The sequence below is a fragment of the Hypanus sabinus genome, chromosome 7, assembly GCF_030144855.1.
Source record: "Hypanus sabinus isolate sHypSab1 chromosome 7, sHypSab1.hap1, whole genome shotgun sequence".
Lineage (NCBI taxonomy): Eukaryota > Metazoa > Chordata > Chondrichthyes > Myliobatiformes > Dasyatidae > Hypanus > Hypanus sabinus.
The window spans coordinates 107176842-107195842 of record NC_082712.1 but is presented as its reverse complement, the minus strand read 5'-3'; the positions used below and the strand labels follow the sequence as shown (position 1 = coordinate 107195842).

The 19001-nt window shown below is 45.0% G+C and overlaps 1 protein-coding gene across 1 annotated transcript in view; it reads right to left on the bottom strand.

Annotated features, from left to right (window-relative positions):
* Positions 1 to 16080, bottom strand: part of agbl2 (AGBL carboxypeptidase 2) — a 257815-nt gene extending 241735 nt beyond the window's left edge. Inside the window, exons 1-2 of the mRNA XM_059975339.1 lie at positions 15775 to 16080; positions 13760 to 13823 (exon numbers count right to left, since the gene is read on the bottom strand). Coding sequence (XP_059831322.1) covers positions 13760 to 13796 — 37 coding nt within the window. The 5' untranslated portion in view covers positions 13797 to 13823; positions 15775 to 16080. The remainder of the gene's footprint in view (positions 1 to 13759; positions 13824 to 15774) is intronic.
* Between the last annotated feature and the right edge of the window lie 2921 nt (positions 16081 to 19001).

The window sequence follows — 19001 nt, the reverse complement described above, 5'->3', positions numbered from 1 at the left end:
AGTGGCTCCAATCCCCGTCCCCACCGTCTGACCAATGTAGCAAACCTCGAAACTCATCTCCCTCTGTGGCTCCAATTCCCATCGCACCTACTGACCAGCAAACGCACCCTCGAAACTCATCTCCCTCAGTGGCTCCAATCCCCATCCCCACCGTCTGACCATCGTAGCAACCCTCAAAACTCATCTCCCTCAGCACTTCAATCCCTAACCCCACCGTCTGAACAACATAGCAACACTCGACACTCATCTCGCTCTGTGGCTCCAATCCCCATCCCCACTGTCTGACCAACATACCCACCCTCGAAACTCATCTTCCTCAGTGCTACAATCCCCATCCCCACCGTCTGACCAACGTAGCAACCCTCAAAACTCATCTCCCTCAGCACTCCAATCCCTAACCCTACTGTCTGACCAACATAGCAACCCTCGACACTCATCTCCCTCTGTGCTACAAACCCATCCCCACCATCTCACCAACATACCCACCCTCGAAACTCATCTCTCTCAGTGGCTCCAATCCCTATCCCCACCGTCTGACCATCGTAGCAACCCTCAAAACTCATCTCCCTCAGCACTCCAATCCCTAACCCCACTGTCTGACCAACATACCCACCCTCGAAACTCATCTTCCTCAGTGCTACAATCCCCATCCCCACCGTCTGACCAATGTAGCAACCCTCAAAACTCATCTCCCTCAGCACTCCAATCCCTAACCCCACTGTCTGACCAACATAGCAACCCTCGACACTCATCTCCCTCAGTGGCTCCAATCCCTATCCCCACCGTCTGACCATCGTAGCAACCCTCAAAACTCATCTCCCTCAGCACTCCAATCCCTAACCCCACTGTCTGAACAACATAGCAACACTCGACACTCATCTCTGTCTCTGCTACAATCCCCGTCCTCACCGTCTGACCAACGTAGCAACCCTCGAAACTCATCTCCCTCTGTGGCTCCAATCCCTGTCCCCATTGTCAGACCAATGTAGCAACCATCAAAAAAAATCTCCCTCAGTGGCTCCAATCCACGTCCCCACTGTCTGACCAACATACCCACCCTCGAAACTCATCTTCCTCAGTGCTACAATCCCCATCCCCACCGTCTGACCAACGTAGCAACCCTCAAAACTCATCTCCCTCAGCACTCCAATCCCTAACCCCACTGTCTGACCAACATAGCAACCCTCGACACTCATCTCGCTCTGTAGCTCCAATCCCCATCCCCACTGTCTGACCAATGTAACCACCCTTGAAAGACAACTCCCTCAGTGATTCCAATCCCCATCCGCACCGTCTGACTAACCTACCCACTGTCGAAACTTGCATCCCTCAGTGGCTCCAATACCCATCCCCACGTTTTGACCAATATAGCCACCCTCGAAACCCAACTCCCTCAGCATTCCAATTCCCAACCCCACTTTCTGACCAACATAGCAACCCTCGAAACTCATCGCCCTCAGTGGGTCCAATCCCCATCCCCATTGTCTGACCAAGCCAGCAACCTTTGAAACTCACCGACCTCAGTGGCTCCAATCCCCATCCTCACTGTCTGAACAACATAGCAACCCTCAACTCTAATCTCCGTCTGTGCTGCAATCCCTCTCCTCACTGTCTGACCAACGTAGCAACCCTCGAAACTCATCTCACTCTGTGACTCCAATCCCTGTCCCCACTATCTGACCAATGTAGCAACCATTAAAATTCATCTCCCTCAGTGGCTCCAATCCCCGTCCTCACCGTCTGACCAATGTAGCAAACCTCGAAACTCATCTCCCTCTGTGGCTCCAATTCCCATCGCACCTACTGACCAGCAAACGCACCCTCGAAACTCATCTCCCTCTGTGGTTCCAATCCCAGTCACCACCGTCTGACCATCGTAGCAACCCTCAAAACTCATCTCCCTCAGTGGCTCCAATCCCCATCCCCACCGTCTGACCATCGTAGCAACCCTCAAAACTCATCTCCCTCAGCACTCCAATCCCTAACCCCACTGTCTGAACAACATAGCAACACTCGACACTCATCTCTGTCTGTGCTACAATCCCCGTCCTCACCGTCTGACCAAAGTAGCAACCCTCGAAACTCATCTCCGTCAGTGGCTCCAATCCCCATCCCCATTGTCTGACCAAGATAGCAACCCTCGAAACTCACCGACCTCAGTGGCTCCAATCCCCATCCTCACTGCCTGAACAACATAGCAACTCTCAACACTAACATCCGTCTGTGCTGCAATCCCCATCCTCACTGTCTGACCAACGTAGCAACCCTCGAAACTCATCTTCTTCAGTGGCTCCAATTCCCGTCCCCACCGTCTGACCAATGTAGCAAACCTCGAAACTCATCTCCCTCTGTGGCTCCAATTCCCATCGCACCTTCTGACCAGCAAACGCACCCTCGAAACTCATCTCCCTCTGTGGCTCCAATCCCTGTCCTCACCGTCTGACCAACATACCCTCCCTCGAAACTCGCATCCATCAGTGGCTCCAATACCCCTCCCTACTGTTTGACCAACATAGCCACGCTCAAAACTCATCTCCCTCAGCACTCCAATCCCTAACCCCACTGTCTGAACAACATAGCAACCCTCCACACTCATCTCCGACTGTGCTACAATCCCTGTCCTCACCGTCTGACCAACATAGCAACCCTTGAAACTCATCTCCCTCTGTGGCTCCAATCCCTGTCCTCACCGTCTGACCAACGTAGCAACCCTCGAAACTCATCTACCTCAGTGGCTCCAATCCCCATCCCCACCGTCTGTCCAATGTAGCAACCCTCGAAACTCATCTCCCTCAGCACTCCAATCCCTAACCCCACTGTCTAAACAACATAGCAACCCTCGACACTCATCTCCGTCTGTCCTACAATCCCTGTCCTCACTGTCTGACCAGCATACGCACCCTCGAAACTCATCTCCCTCTGTGGCTCCAATCCCTGTCCCCACTGTCTGACCAACATACCCACCCTCGAAACTCATCTCCCTCTGTGCTACAATCCCCATCCCCACCATCTGACCAACGTAGCAACCCTCAAAATTCATCTCCCTCAGCACTCCAATCCCTAACCCCACTGTCTGAACAACCTAGCAACCCTCGACACTCATCTCCCTCAGTGGCTCCACGCACCCTCGAAACTCATCTCCCTCTGTGGCTCCAATCCCCATCCCCACCATCTGACCAATATCCGAACCCTCGAAACCCATCTCCCTCTGTGCTTCAGTCCCTATCCTCACTGTCTGACCAACATACCCACCCTCATGATGCCCCCATTCCTTCTCCTCTAGGACCTCTCCATCAATACCCCTTTAGCAGTGTCATTCCAGTTGTGGGTATTAAAGAGGTGAATGATAACATATGGCTTCATAAAACTAAAGCATGTGGACTGCAGAGACTGTATTGAAAATGGAAACAGAACCAACCCTCCCCGCTCCCACCTGTCAGAAAATACTCAAACCTGAAAGCATCAGGCTCAAGTACAGCTTTTAACCCACAGTCACCAGACTCTTGTATGGTAAAATGGACTCTAGGCCTCATTACCTCATCATGATCTTGTACTTTTTTGTTTCCCTGCAATGCATTTTCTCTATACTGTTACACTTTACTCTGCATTCTGTTATTGTTTTACCTTGTTCTATCTCAACACACTGTGTAATGATTTGACACAGACAAGCTTTTCTTGTATCTTGGTACATGTGACAATAGTCAACCAATTTCAATTCCAGTTCCAGAGAGCTGAAATGTTCTTTTTAGGGTAGAGGTGTCCCTACAAATCAACCGGGGCAGTAAAAAGGTTCATGCAAAAGAGTTGGATGTTCAATGTCAGGGACACTTACACAGAATCGACCCAGCATCTGGGACACTAGACGTGAGACAGTAAAGTGAAGAGACAGTGACAAGGACACATGAAAGGGTCAATCCAATGTCAGGGGCGCAGTCAGTTATTGTTAGTTAAAGAGAAGCGGCAGTAATTGATTGCTCCTAATTCAACAATTGTACATAAAAATTAGAGTAACAACTAAGTAACATTACCCACAGGATGCTGTAGTGGTATAGACTGCACTGATTAAGGATTTAACAGTAAGTGAATTAAAGGACAAGTGAGAGACTGGACAGGCTGTGTCTTCATCTGATTAACAGAGAGAAACTTACTGACGTATAGACGCAGAGAAGTATGAATGTACCAGTTTCAGTCACCATGTAAACAGCTGGTTAAAGTAAAGAATAAACAGGAGGAAGCGATTCAAGTAGCTAAAATGGAGGTGGAGGAATTGAAGAAACAGTTCAGTGATTTAAAGGTAGCTACGAAAGTGATACAGAAATCAGTACATAAAAAGAAACACAATACTGGAGATCTTACAAAATGTTTAAACCAGATATAAAAGCTGCAGTAAAGTGTGGCTGGTTTGCATCTTTTAATTGTGTGAAATGTGGCCACATGTGAGTTTGAGTTTGAGTGGAAGTTTGAGTTAATCCTGTGCTTCAGAAGAAAAGAGTTGGTTGGGTGAAATATTTTACTCTGGAGTGAATTTGTTTTTGTGCTCAATCCACCGCCCTCCGCTTCTTGGTTCTTTGTAAAATCTGTGAAAGCTTTTCATGATGAGAATTAACTGCTTACTTTCAGTTTTGCAGTGACTTGTGAAGGTTCTGAAGGAAGAAAAGTACAAGTATTTCTTTTGTTCTGCCTGTTATTTTTCGTTTGTGTTTCTTTATTTGTTTTTTATGTAATTGATTTTAGTCAAAGTAAGCAGGTGGATATCTGTGCATCTGTATTCCAAGTATAAGATGCCACATTTCAGAGGGAAATAGGCATTTGGGGAAATTGCTCATTGGTGGACAGTTAAATTGGGAATTTGAAATTAACAATTATGAAAAGGTTTGAATATTTTGGGAGCAGTCCTAAAAGTTGCTTTATTAACAAGGATTGCTTTCTATTACAGAACATAAAATATTGTGCTCAAGACTTTTGACATATTGATTTTGAGTTTGATATTCCTTGGAAAATAGTTTTGATACAATCGGTGTTTTTGAATGTAAATTGCAAATGCAAGAAGGAGTTTCCCGAGGCTCTACTCCAATACAATATCTGGATGACACCCTGTTGACCTCCCCAAGCAAAGGAGCTTGAGAGCAGGACTCCCTCTACTTTTGGACAAACAAAACTAAGAAAGATCATAAAGTATCAAACCAGAAACTACTGTTTGTACAACCAGTCTTTACTTATCTGGGACACCCCCTATTCTGGGATATATAACCATATAACAATTACAGCACGGGAACAGGCCATCTCGGCACTTCTTGGCCATGCCGAACGCTTACTCTCATTTAGTCCCACTCACCTGCACTCAGCCCATAACCCTTGATTCCTTTCCTGTCCATATACCTATCCAATTTTACTTTAAATGACAATATCGAACCTGCCTCTACCACTTCTACTGGAAGCTCGTTCCACACAGCTACCACTCTCTGAGTAAAGAAATTCTCCCTTGTGTTACCCCTAAACTTTTGCCCCCTAACTCTCAACTCATGTCCTCTTGTTTGAATCTCCCCTAGTCTCAATGGAAAAAGCTATCCACGTCAACTCTATCTATCCCCCTCATAAATACCTCTATCAAGTCCCCCCTCAACCTTCTATGCTCCAAAGAATAAAGACCTAACTTGTTCAACCTTTCTCTGTAACTTAGGTGCTGAAACCCAGGTAACACTCTAGTAAATCTGCTGTGTACTGTCTCTATTTTGTTGACAGTTTTCCTATAATTCAGTGACCAGAACTGTACACAATACTCCAAATTTGGCCTCACCAATGCCTTGTACAATTTTAACATTACATCCCAACTCCTATACTCAATGCTCTGATTTATAAAGGCCAGCATACCAAAAGCTTTCTTCACCACCCTATCCACGTGAGATTCCACCTTCATGGAACTATGCTCCATTAATCCTAGATCTCTCTGTTCTACTGCATTCCTCAATGCCCTACCATTTACCATGTATGTCCTATTTTGATTAGTCCTGCTAAAATGTAGCACTTCACACTTATTAGCATTAAACTCCATCTGCCATCTTTCAGCCCACTCTTCTAACTGGCCTAAATCTCTCTGCAAGCTTTGAAAACTTACTCCATTATCCATAACACCACATATCTTCATATCATCTCCATACTTACTAATCCAATTTACCACCCCATCATCCAGATCATTAATGTATATGACAAACAACATTGGACCCAGTACAGATCCCTGAGACACACCACTAGTGACCGGCCTCCAACCTGACAAACAGTTATCCACCACTACTCTCTGGCATCTCCCATCCAGCCACTGTTGAATCCATTTTACTACTTCAATATTAATACCTAAAGATTGAACCTTCCTAACTAACCTTCCGTGCAGTACCTTGTCAAAGGCCTTACTGAAGTCCATATAGACAACATCCACTGCTTTACCCTCGTCAACTTTCCTAGTAACCTCTTCAAAAAATTCAATAAGATTTGTCAAACATGACCTGCCACACACAAATCCATGTTGACTGTTCCTAATCAGACCCTGTCTATCCAGATAATTATATATACCATCTCTAAGAATACTTTCCATTAATTTACCCACCACTGACGTCAAACTTACAGGCCTATAATTGCTAGGTTTACTCTTAGAACCTTTTTAAACAATGGAACAACATGGGCAATACGCCAATCCTCTGGCACCATCCCCGTTTCTAATGACATTTGAAATATTTCTGTCAGAGCCCCTGCTATTTCTACACTAACTTCTCTCAAGGTCGTAGGGAACATCCTATCAGGATCCGGAGATTTATCCACTTTTATATTCCTTAAAAGCGCCAGTACTTCCTCCTCTTTAATTGCCATAGTTTCCATAACTTCCCTACTTGTTTCCCTTACCTTACACAATTCAATATCCTTCTCATTAGTGAATACCAAAGGAAAGAAATTGTTCAAAATCTCCCCCATCTCTTTTGGCTCCATGCATGGCTGTCCACTCTGATTCTCTAAGGGACCAATTTTATCCCTCACTATCCTTTTGCTATTAATATAACTGTAGAAACCCTTTGGATTTATTTTCACCTTACTTGCCAAAGCAACCTTGTATTTTCTTTTAGCTTTTGTAATTTCTTTCTTAAGATTCTTTTTATATTCTTTATATTCCTCAAGCACCTCATTTACTCCATGCTGCCTATATTTATTGTAGATCTCTCTCTCTTTTTCCAAACCAAGTTTCCAATATCCCTCGAAAACCATGGTTCTCTCAAACTTTTAACCTTTCCTTTCAACCTAACAGAAACATAAAGATTCTGTACCCTCAAAATTTCACCTTTAAATGACGTCCATTTCTCTATTAAATCCTTCCCATATAATAAATTGTCCCAATCCACTCCTTCTAAATCCTTTCGCATCTCCTCAAAATTAGCCTTTCTCCAATCAAAAATCTGAACCCTGGGTCCAGTCCTATTCTTCTCCATAATTATATTATATTATATTACATGTATGGGGATACAAGGACTCGGGTTGAAGCAATAGTCAAAGCCTCTCAGCCAACGACTCACAGGGAAATGAAGCATTTCCTGGGAATGACTGGGTATTATAGATAGTGGCTTTTAGATTATGCGGCTATGGTTAGACCCCTACAGAAGATATCTCTTCCCAGACAACAGATCTGTTATGCTGGACCCTGGAAGCTGGGAAGGCATTTGAATGTATTGTGACATTCTCAGGTGGGGCATGATTGAAAGCCCGCCCCTGCATTTCTAATGACCAGTACTGTTTATTGTTCTTGTGTTAAAATACTTTTGTGGGATTATGGTGGGAAGTTCCAGTTCATTTACTGTTACATTTTAGCTTGCATTATACAGTTATTTGCTTGTGTATTTGTGGGTCACCCTGACTGTAACCGAGGTGTGTGATAGTCACCTCCCCCGTCTGTATGAGACTGGTTGGGTTCACTCTCCGGGTCAGGGTGACCAGTCAGTTTATCACAATAAAACGGTCGTTGAGCTAACAATCTTCCTCGTCTGTCATTATGGACCCAATGCTCGCCACAGTATAAAAGAGGCAATGGTATCTGCCCTAGCTTTGGTCCTCACCTTTTCATTCACCATAAGAATGGTTTTGCTCAGGCTGCTTTGACTCTGGACCATGGGTAAAGACAAAGGCCAATTGTTTACTTCAGTGCTTAGTTAGACCCAATAGCTAAACGTTTACTGAGTTGTCTTCAGTAACTCAATAGTCTTCTGATCAACCCTTGCAATCTCTGACTCTTAATCTTTATACTTATGTCCATGTCCCACATATCATGGAGATGTTACTTACTCATTTTGCCCTTGCTAGACAAGAACAAAACTGATCATTAACAAAACTGAATGTTAGAATTACTTGCTGTGCAGCTCAAACTAGCCACTCTTCTCCCTGCAGAGGAAGACATTGATCCACACTGCTATAAAACTGTTACACAGGAAGTAATAAAAGCCCGTGAGGACCTTAATGGTGCACCTATTGCTAATGCAGATATGATTTTCTTTGTTGTAACGGTATGGGAAAACCATGTGGAGGATATGCAACTATTTAATTTTCTTTGTTGAAGGCTCAGCTTTATGTAAAAGTGTGGGAAACCATGTGGAGGATATGCAACTATTTCCCTTACTCATGTTGTGGAGGCAGCGGCACTTCCAGTGTCTACTTCAGCACAATGAGTGGTGCTCTTCATGCTCACTAGGACTTGTATACTTCCTAGAGGCCAGACTGTCAATATTTATACTGACGCACTATGCCTTTGACTCATGGACAGATCTGGTAACTAAAGAGACTTCTGACCTCGGTGGTGGGGGGTGGCCTCTATTACACAAAATTTATTGATAGCATTACAGGAGCCAAAACAGGTGGTGAATATTAAATGTGGACAAATGGATGTGGTCACTGAGGGCAATAAAATGGCAGAATGTACTGCAATAATGGCAGCAATTAGGCCCACCCTTGTTATGCCAGAAGCAAGCGGCCTCACGCAGTTGGCCCTAAAGACACCCCCCACTTTGGATGGCATAAAAGCATACCAGTCCACTGCTCAATCAGACAAAAGGGTTAAGTAGGAAAAGCTGGGTTGTGAGCAGCACAATGGCATGTGGCTTCTCCCAGATGGATGCATTGTGGCCCCAGGTAAATTGGTACTGTGACTTACCAAAGAAACCAGACTTGGTATTTCCTCTGAGTACCTCAAGTTGCAGAACAAGTCTGTTAACAATGTATGACGTGTGCCTTACAGGATCAGGGAAAACAGGTACAAGTGTTATGAATGCACCACAGCTCTGAGGGGCCGAAGGGGCGGGGGAGCCCCCTCCTTTGTGAAAATCGCAAGAGCACTAGTTGAGGAGGGGTCAGTAGACCCAGGAAATGGGAGAGAGAGACGTGCCGAATACCGCGTTCCACCGGGATGCAAAATAATGCGACATTGACTATTGTCTCATGGAGCCCACGTGTAAAGCCCTTGGGCAAAGTGGGCTGGTTGAGAGAGAGATTGCATCATCTCAACCTGATTGACATCTGAGACCCCGTGAGGAAGTGTAAAGGAGGGTCTGGGGGAACACCCCCTTCAGACGCACCAGAAGAAACGCTAACAACCCCGTAGTAGCGGGAAGCCATTTGAAGGAAGCCACGTGCATTCGATTCTGTGCCTGGAATCCGTGGCTGGAATCATGGAAAACCGCTTTTAGCTAACAACGGGGAAGCCCACTCCCCTGATTTCAACGGATTTGCTTCATAAAGACCTGGGCAAGTTTTCTTTTCTCACCAATCTCTCGCTCTCTCCAACAAGTGAAAACCCAGCAGTCCCTCCCCCCACCCCCCGAAAGCCAGAAGCCTGCAGGAACTGAGTGACTTTTATATTTCCATCGGACAATATATTATCCCCTAGACAAACGATCGAGCTGTTTCTTATTGATGGTTATTATTAGACCCGCGCTTTTAGATTGAGTAGTGACTACGTATCTTATCTGAATGTTTGTATTAATCTTATTTTTGTGCCCCTTTCATAAATAAAGACTTTTAAACATAGTACCATCAGACTTCAACGGACCTCTCTATCTTTGCTGGTAAGTCATCCAGTTACGGGATTTCGTAACACAAGTAATAGTTGCTACTTTTGCACACTTACAGATGGACTTCATTGAATTACCTCAATGTGCAGGGTATAAGTATGTATTAGTCATTATTGATGTGTTCTCACTAAGCATTTCCTTGTAGAAAGAATGATACAGTTACAGGAGCGAAATGTCTGTTAAAGGAAATAATTCTGTGACTTGGAATCCCCTGGAAACCATCTGGCGACAACAGTACCCTTTTCACTGGTAAAGTAATTAAAGGAGTATGCAGAGCCTTACAGGTGGATCAACATTTTCATTGCAACCACCATTCTCAGTCAGCGGGCCTAGTGGAAAGAATGAACGGAACAATTAAGAATAGATTTAGTAAAACGTGAGAGAAAACTGGACTAAAGTGGAAACAGGTGCTCATCATTAGGTTCTGATGATGAGCCACTGCTAATAGAGCCATTGGTTTGTCCCCACATTAAATCATATTGGGATAGTCCTTGCGTCTGCCATTAGACGCGGCACTGGGAGTTAAGCAGATGGATTAAGAGTAACATGGACAAGAGTATTCTAAACTATTGTATTGACCTAACAAAAATGGTATTACCAAATATTATCAACAAGTAAAGGAAGCCCAGCAAAAGACACTAAGTGCCAAGACATCGAGCCCAGAGACCACGTGGTGGTGCAAACTGTTTGGAGCCTCAATTTGAAGGAACATTTTAGGTATTGCTGGTCACTAATACTAATGCTGTTGTGGATTCATGCTTGTCACCGGGGAAGGTCGGGATATATATTTGAAAATAACAAGTTTCAGAGGATGGTATGTACCCCCAAGTGACAATACAGACCTCAGTGCAAAAGGACTTAAGTATTGTTCCTAGGGAAGGTAACATTTATCTATGGAACCAGTAAAGCAACACAGGAACAGATTAACATGACATCAGTGTAAAGGGGGTTTCTTCTTTTTTCTCTTTGTTACTGTGTAAGTAATCAAAAGGGCTTCTTTCTTTTGTTAACTAGCAGGAATGCTTCTTTGTTGCGAGAGAGTGCTGGAAGCTTGTTTGGGTTAAAATTTACTGATAATGAGAATTGTATTCCTTTGTAAACCAAATGGGGATTAATGTTGTTCTTTCTTCTGAGTCTGTAAGTGATTGTTGACGAGCTTTTGGGCAGATCGGCGCGAGGGGACGCAATGCTCTAAGCTGGGCAAGGAAGGTCAAGGCTGGCCAAGTGGGGGTCCGAGGCCAGGAGGTACTCCAAGGAGGGGGGGATAAAGCTAGATGTGCTTGGTTGACCACTTCGGAGGGTCCTGAGCTGCGAGTAGAGGAGTTCAGAGGGGATCGAATGGTGCCCAGAAGACTTCAGTAATTGAGCTCCAACGGTTGTGCACGAAGTGGTTTGGACTTTGATAAGTTTGGCGCCTTTTCTTTATTTTTTTCTTCATATATACTATATCATTATTAATCAATTAGTTATAGTAAGCTTTATAAATTGTACTCATTTAATCACATATGGTGTACTGTCTGTTTTTGGGCGAGGCGGGGACACCACACAGCATCCACACCAGCTGATTACCCAGTTTGGCGGGGCCGAAGGCTGCTCCCCCTACACGAGAACGAGCTGAGCGAGCCTGAGGCGACCCGGGGGTTACATCAGCTTGAGAAAAAATGGCCAATGAAATTGCATATGCTTTTGACCAAGCCCAACAATCAGTAAAAAGTGTGTTTGTTACTTGTAAAGGGAAGTCCACCCCCACTCTCCACAATTGATGGTAGGCAGCTTAAAATGTACGGCAGATATCTGTATTAGCTTGTTGTAATTGGCTCAGTCCCCGCACTCAGCAACTGGAGTCTTCCGTTCAAGGTCATACAATGTACCAATCTCCCCCTTAGTACTTTCCCCTACAATATTGGTAGAATTAGTGGCAGTCTGTACAGTGGCACTATAAAGCCAAATGCTTCTGCATTTTATATTATCTGAGAGGGGAGGCACACATGTCTCGATCGGACAAGAATGTTGCACTTATATAACAGATGAATCGGAGAATATAACTTTACTTGACAGATCACATTTGAAAGGGCACCAGTAAGATTAAGGAAGTAGGATACCAATTCCACAGTTATAATTCCCCCAAGAAGCTGATGGACATTTAGGATGATGGGCAGCTGCCCTGCATTATGGAATGTCTATTGATATTATCCTCTTGCAATTTCTGTATAAGATGTTTGGATTCAGTAGGAGAGGGTATTAGATAATGGGCACTCATTGAAGCAGGACAGGGACAAAGGAGAAATCTTTGCTTGATTAAGACTCTGATTCATTGCATAAATGTGTGGAGATGAATGCTGTATTTTAAAGCAGAAGCTTATGAACCTAAGTTGTTATGTGATGACAAAAAGAAGGGAATGTGGAAATGCATTCAAAGCTTTGTAATGTGACAAAATAGAACCTGTATAATCACAGAGTGCTTTGCTATATGCTAAGTGTATACGTGACTGAAGGCATGTAATGTTCTGATCATTGTGTAGCCACGGGGAGAGTAACTAAGGGGGAGATTGGCACATTGTATGACCTGGAACGGAAGACTGCAGTTGCTGAATGCGGGGACTGAGCCAGGGGACAAGCTAGAACAGATATCTGCCGAACTTTTTAAGCTGTAATAAGGAAACTGCCTACCATCCATTGTGAGGAATGGAGGTGGACTTCCCCTTGCAAGTAACAAACACACTTTTAATAGATCTATTCTGAGCTTATATGCTTTGTTATAAGACATAGCTAAAGGTACACAACCTTCTGGTCACCATTCCTCAAGAATGACGTGATGCTGCAGCGAGACACAGAAAAGATTTGGCCCCAGGTGTCTTACGTTGACAAGGTGAAGAGCTGGGTTTGTGAACATTGAACATTGAGAGGTCATGTGGTAGAGATGGTTCATATCATCAGAGGTGAAAAATAGAAAGAACCTATTGCCTGGGTGGAAATGTTGGGAACTATAGGGACAAGTCACAGGTGACAGGAACATAAACCATAGTGATCTGTTGCAATGTAAGTGGATTCAATCAGTCCTGATGAAGGGTTTCGATCAGAAATGTTCACAACTTCTCCACCTTCTCTCTGCCACAATACTACCTGACACACTGAGTTCCTCCAGCAGACAGTGTGTTGTTCTAGATTCCAAGATCTGCATTCTCTTGTATCTCGGGATTCAATCATCACTGTCAGCATTGAACTAAATGGAGTCTCGGGAGGGGGGGGGGTGCAGATTGGAAGGGAGATTACCAAGCTCCAGAAATAGAACTAGCAGCTAGGACAGATGGGATTGCCCCTGCATAGGTTTAGCACAGGCTTGATGGTGAATTAGCCTTCTTCAGAGCAAGGAGCAGAAAGGAAAATGATGTTTAGTACAAGAGTGGAGCTGTCTTTGTATCGACATTGAGGATGGGATGAGAAATATGGAAGGAGTCAAAAGTCAGACAATGACTAGTGAAAGAGTTTGAGGGCTAAGTCCGGGAAACTGTTTCTTTACACCAATCTTCCAACAGCTCACACTCCCTTACATTTGTGCTTCTGCACCTGCCAAAGATGTACCCAGATAGCTTGCAGACCCTCTATTTTGCCAGCTCTGAGCCTTAAGGGCAGGCTCTTGTGTGTAGGGTAAGTGCACTGACCTGTGTAATAGCCGTAGTGTTGCAGGTGATAGCGCATGAGGCTCTTGTGAGGGTCATCCAGCACCTGCAAACACAAGAAGGAGGATTTGAGCATATTTTGTTCAGCATAACATTGCAGTAAAAAGGTGCAACGTTGTCTGTGTTTTATCATCCAATGGTTAACATTGCAATGGTTCTACCTACTCCAGATGTAAACCCACTTATAACATAACAGCACAAAGAAAGAGCCTGCAGTAGACAATGCCAATCCAAGTACTCCTTTCTGTCTCCATGTGGTCTACATTCCTACACTCCCCACTTGTTCATGAGACTGTCTCAATATCTCAATGGGAGCTCTCATATCTGACTTAACCACTTCCTTGACAGTACATACAACACAACACTGAATATTCACACGGCACGTTCCACCCCACTGTGTACATTCACACGACACATTACACACCCCGCTGCATATTCACCCGGCACATTCCACTAAACAGTGTATATTCACACGACACATTACACACCCCGCTGTATATTCACCCGGCACATTCCACTAAACAGTGTACATTCACCCGACACATTACACACCCCGCTGTATATTCACCCGGCACATTCCACTAAACAGTGTATATTCACACGACACATTACACACCCCGCTGCATATTCACCCGGCACATTCCACTAAACAGTGTATATTCACACGACACATTACACACCCCACTGCATATTCACCCAGCACATTCCACTAAACAGTGTATATTCACACGACACATTACACACCCCGCTGTATATTCACCCGGCACATTCCACTAAACAGTGTACATTCACCCGACACATTACACACCCCGCTGCATATTCACCCGGCACATTCCACTAAACAGTGTACATTCACCCGACACATTACACACCCCGCTGCATATTCACCCGGCACATTCCACTAAACAGTGTATATTCACACGACACATTACACACCCCGCTGTATATTCACCCGGCACATTCCACTAAACAGTGTATATTCACACGACACATTACACACCCCACTGCATATTCACCCGGCACATTCCACTAAACAGTGTATATTCACACGACACATTACACACCCCGCTTCATATTCACTCAGCACCTTCCACCCCACTGTGTATATTCACCTGGCACATTCCACACTACCGTGTATATTCACCTGGCACATTCCACCCCAGTCTGTATATCCACCCGGTACATTCCACCCCGCTGCATATTCACTCAGCACCTTCTACCCCACTGTGTATATTCACCCGGCACATTCCACACTATCGTGTATATTCATCCGGAACATTCCACCCCACTATGTATATTCACCCGGAACATTCCACACCACTGTGTATATTCACCCGGTACATTCCACCCCACTCAGTATATTCACCTGGTACATTCCACGAAACAGTTTAGCTTCATCCAGAACATTCCACCCCATTCTGTATATTCACCCGGAACATTCCACACCACTCTGTATATTCACCCGGTACATTCCACCCCACTCAGTATATTCACCTGGTACATTCCACGAAACAGTGTAACTTCATCCAGAACATTCCACCCCACTCTGTATATTCACCCGGAACATTCCACACCAATCTGTATATTCACCCGGCACATTGCACACCACTCTGTATATACACCCGGAACATTCCACCCCACTCTGTATATTCACCCAGCACATTCCACACCACTGTGTATATTCACCCAGCTCATTCCACACACCGTGTATATTCACCCGGTACATTACACCCCATTCAGTTTATTCACCTGGCATATTGCACACCCCTCTGTGTATTCACGCGACACATTCTACACCACCCTTTATATTCACACGGTATATTCCACGGTAAATGTCCAGTTCTTAGTTCCTGCTGTGAACATTCTACACACTCCATCTCACACCAGTGCGGTCTGAGGACCCTCTGCATCCTTGAACAACCAGTCCCTGGGCGTGCACGCACACACACCGAAAACATTTCGCATTCGTTCATCCAACGAATGAGTGGCTCCAGTACCTGTCCGGGGCTCTGACTCCAGTGATTCTTCCCGTTTCAGCTCCGTGTCCGCAGGGAGTCGCTGCCTCGAACCGCGGTGGCTGGATCTCTCGGCTCCCGTGGCTTGATTCACCCCCAAAACTGGTCGACCCCGGCTCTTCCCACTCCCTTTCTCCTCGTCCTAACCTGCTCACCGACTGCAATCTCAGACGTTGCTGCCTCCCCCACTCCGCACACACACTCTCCCTTCTCTTCCCCCACCCTTTCCTTGTTCACTCCCTCTCTCATTCACCCTTCTTCCAAACTTTCACCGGCGTCCTCCCCTCAGCTCCCTGGATCCCGGCCGTCGCCTGGCAACGCCAACAACACTCGGCGAGGGCTCTCGGGAATTCAGGAAGCGGCCGGACCCGGTGCCGGATTACTGGGCAGACAGTCTGGTGTCGAGCATCTGGAGCAGGTACAGTGAGGAACGGAGGAGTGAAGCCAGAACAGTGACCGCGAAATCAGGTCCAGACTGAATACAGAGTGGGACAGTGTGAACGGAGAGCCAGCTTAATGAAGATTATACAAATGGCGAGGTGTACGGGGTGTCTAGGGAGGGGTAGCACCTCTGATGGGGGGAAGCTGCCGTGCCCTTCTTCAGGGCAGCTCATTTTCCTTTGGTCCTCACCTGGCGCTCAGCTCTCACCTGCAGCTCCAAGTAGCTGTAACTCCCCGGTAAACCGTCTCGGCAGACTGGCCAAACCAGGTGAGGGTAGCCGACGGGTCTTCGACCCTCGGTGAGGTAGGGGATCTGCCTGTCCCAGCGTGTGAAGTCTGGCCCTGGCAAATGGGCCGGAGGAGACCGATTAATGGTCCAACGGTCGAGAAGGCAGGCCAGCAGGCGTTGGTGGAGCGTTAAGAGAACAACAAGGCACTTAGACGTCCTGGTCATCCACTGCAAGGGGCTGTGATCTCTTCAGACTCATCCGGCTGAAGGCAAAGGTAAACCACTACTGTAACCTGCCGAGTACATGATTTCCCAACATGTCAGAGCGGCGTGGAGGGAAATCGTCTGCCAACTGGCAATTCCAGATTGGACCTAATGTCGACGACGGTACATTTGGCAAATTTAAACGCCCACGGGGTATTTAGCTGCAAAAGAAAACAAACATTTGAATACTTACTTTATGTTTCCAAGGAGAACTAATATGATTAGTTTGATGACACTGGGGAAGAAGTTGATAACCTTCCTAGACAGACAGGGGAAAAGCCCATGGTTAGTGTGGATTGTATTCAAGCAGTGCTGATATAGTGACGTCAGAGACACTGTTAAGTACATATATCAATATAATAGGTAAATGAGCAGTGCCAGAATATTCCTTGACAACTTACTAGCTACTGTGTTTAAAGCAGGACATGGAAATCTACAGAACCACTGGCTATTTTGCATAATGTCAGTTTAACGTCAAGAAAGTTGCCACTTGACTCAAAGAAATAATGGAAACAAGCTATAACTGCCTTCAAATGCAAAAATAATCCATCTTAATCGTTACTGAATTTTCTGTGCTAGTATCAGAAATATAAGAGTACTGTAGAACATAAAAGAGTTGGAATGGAGTGCACCCATCTCTGAAGCCAGTCAGAGGCTATTAAAAAGCTCCAGATGTTCAAAATCCGAAACAAATATTGAAAATGCTCTTAGTTATAAAGCTTTGAATCAGGCCCTACAGCCTAACCCATCCATGCCAAACAATGTGCCTTCCTGAGTTAGTCTCATTTACATGGCTTTGGTCCATATCTGTCTGTAAACCATGTGCTCTTTTAAACATTGTAATTGTACCCGATTCAACCACTTCCACTCGCAACCCTTTCCATATACCTACCACCTTGTGCGGAAAAATGGTCCCTCAGGTCCCATTTGAGCCTATGCCCTCTCACTTTAAACCTATGTCCTCTGGTTTTAGACTCCCCAACTCTGGAAAAAAAAAGACTGATGGAGTCATTATAACATTTTATAAACCTCTACAAGTTCACCCCTTAGCCTTCTATACCTTGGGGAAAACAAGTCCCTGCCTCTCATGTCTCACATCTGAAGCCCTCCAGTTGGTGGCAACATCTTTGCAAATTTCATCCTTCTTATAATATGACAACCAGTATTACACATGGCGTTCAAAGTAATTTATTATCCATATACAACCCTGAGATTCATTTTCTTGTGGGCATACTCAAATCCAATAACCATTAATAGAATCAATGAAAGACTGCACCAGCTGGCTGTGAAACCCGTGTGCAAAAGACAAAACTGTGCAAATACAAAAAGTTTAAAGTAAATTTTATTATCAAAGTACATATACGTCAGGCTGGCTGGTGCACAGTGGCATCAGTGCCGGACTTCAGAGCAACGACTCCCAAGTTCGAATCCAGCCAGCTCCCTTGCATGCTTTCAATCTGTGCTGGGTTGAGCATCGAGCTAGCAACTTGGCCTCATAAAAATAAGAAAGCCTGCTAAAAAATGCCATCACGATGGTGTCCCGATGACTCCACTCGGAGTTGAGGACTTTCTTCTTCTTCACATATATGTCACCATATATATTTTCTTGGGGGTGTACTCAACAGATCTATAAAATAATAACTATACCAGAATCAATGAACAACCTCCAAACTACAGCTTTCAACCAGAGTGCAGACAGCAAACTGCAAATGCAAAAAGAAGAAACATTAATATAAATTAATGTGCAATAAATATTGAGAACATTAGACGAAGAGTCCTTGAAAGTGAGTCCATAGGTTGTGGGAACTAACTTATCTTCAACTAAGATGAGTTAAAGAGCCTGATGGTTGAGGGGTAGTAACTTTTCCTAAACCTGGTAGTGTGTGCCCGAAGGCTCTTGTGCCTTCTTCCTGATGGCAGCAGCAAGAAGGAAACATGGCCTGGGTGCTGCTTTCCTGTGACAACAGTTCACATAGATGTGCTCAATGATTAGGAGGGCTTTACCTGTGATGGACTGGGCTATATCCACTACATTTTGTAGGATTTTTCATTCAAGGGCATTGGTGTTTCCATATCAGGCTGTGATGCAGTAAATATACTCTCCACTACACATCGAAAGAAGCTTGTCAAAATTATAGATGCTATGCCAAATCTCTGCAAAGTCCTGAGAAAGTAGAGACGCTGTTGTGTGCTTTCTTCATAATTGCACTTGTGTGCTGGGCCCAGGTCAGGTCCGGTCCTCTGAAACGATAACATCAAGGAATTTAAAGTTGCT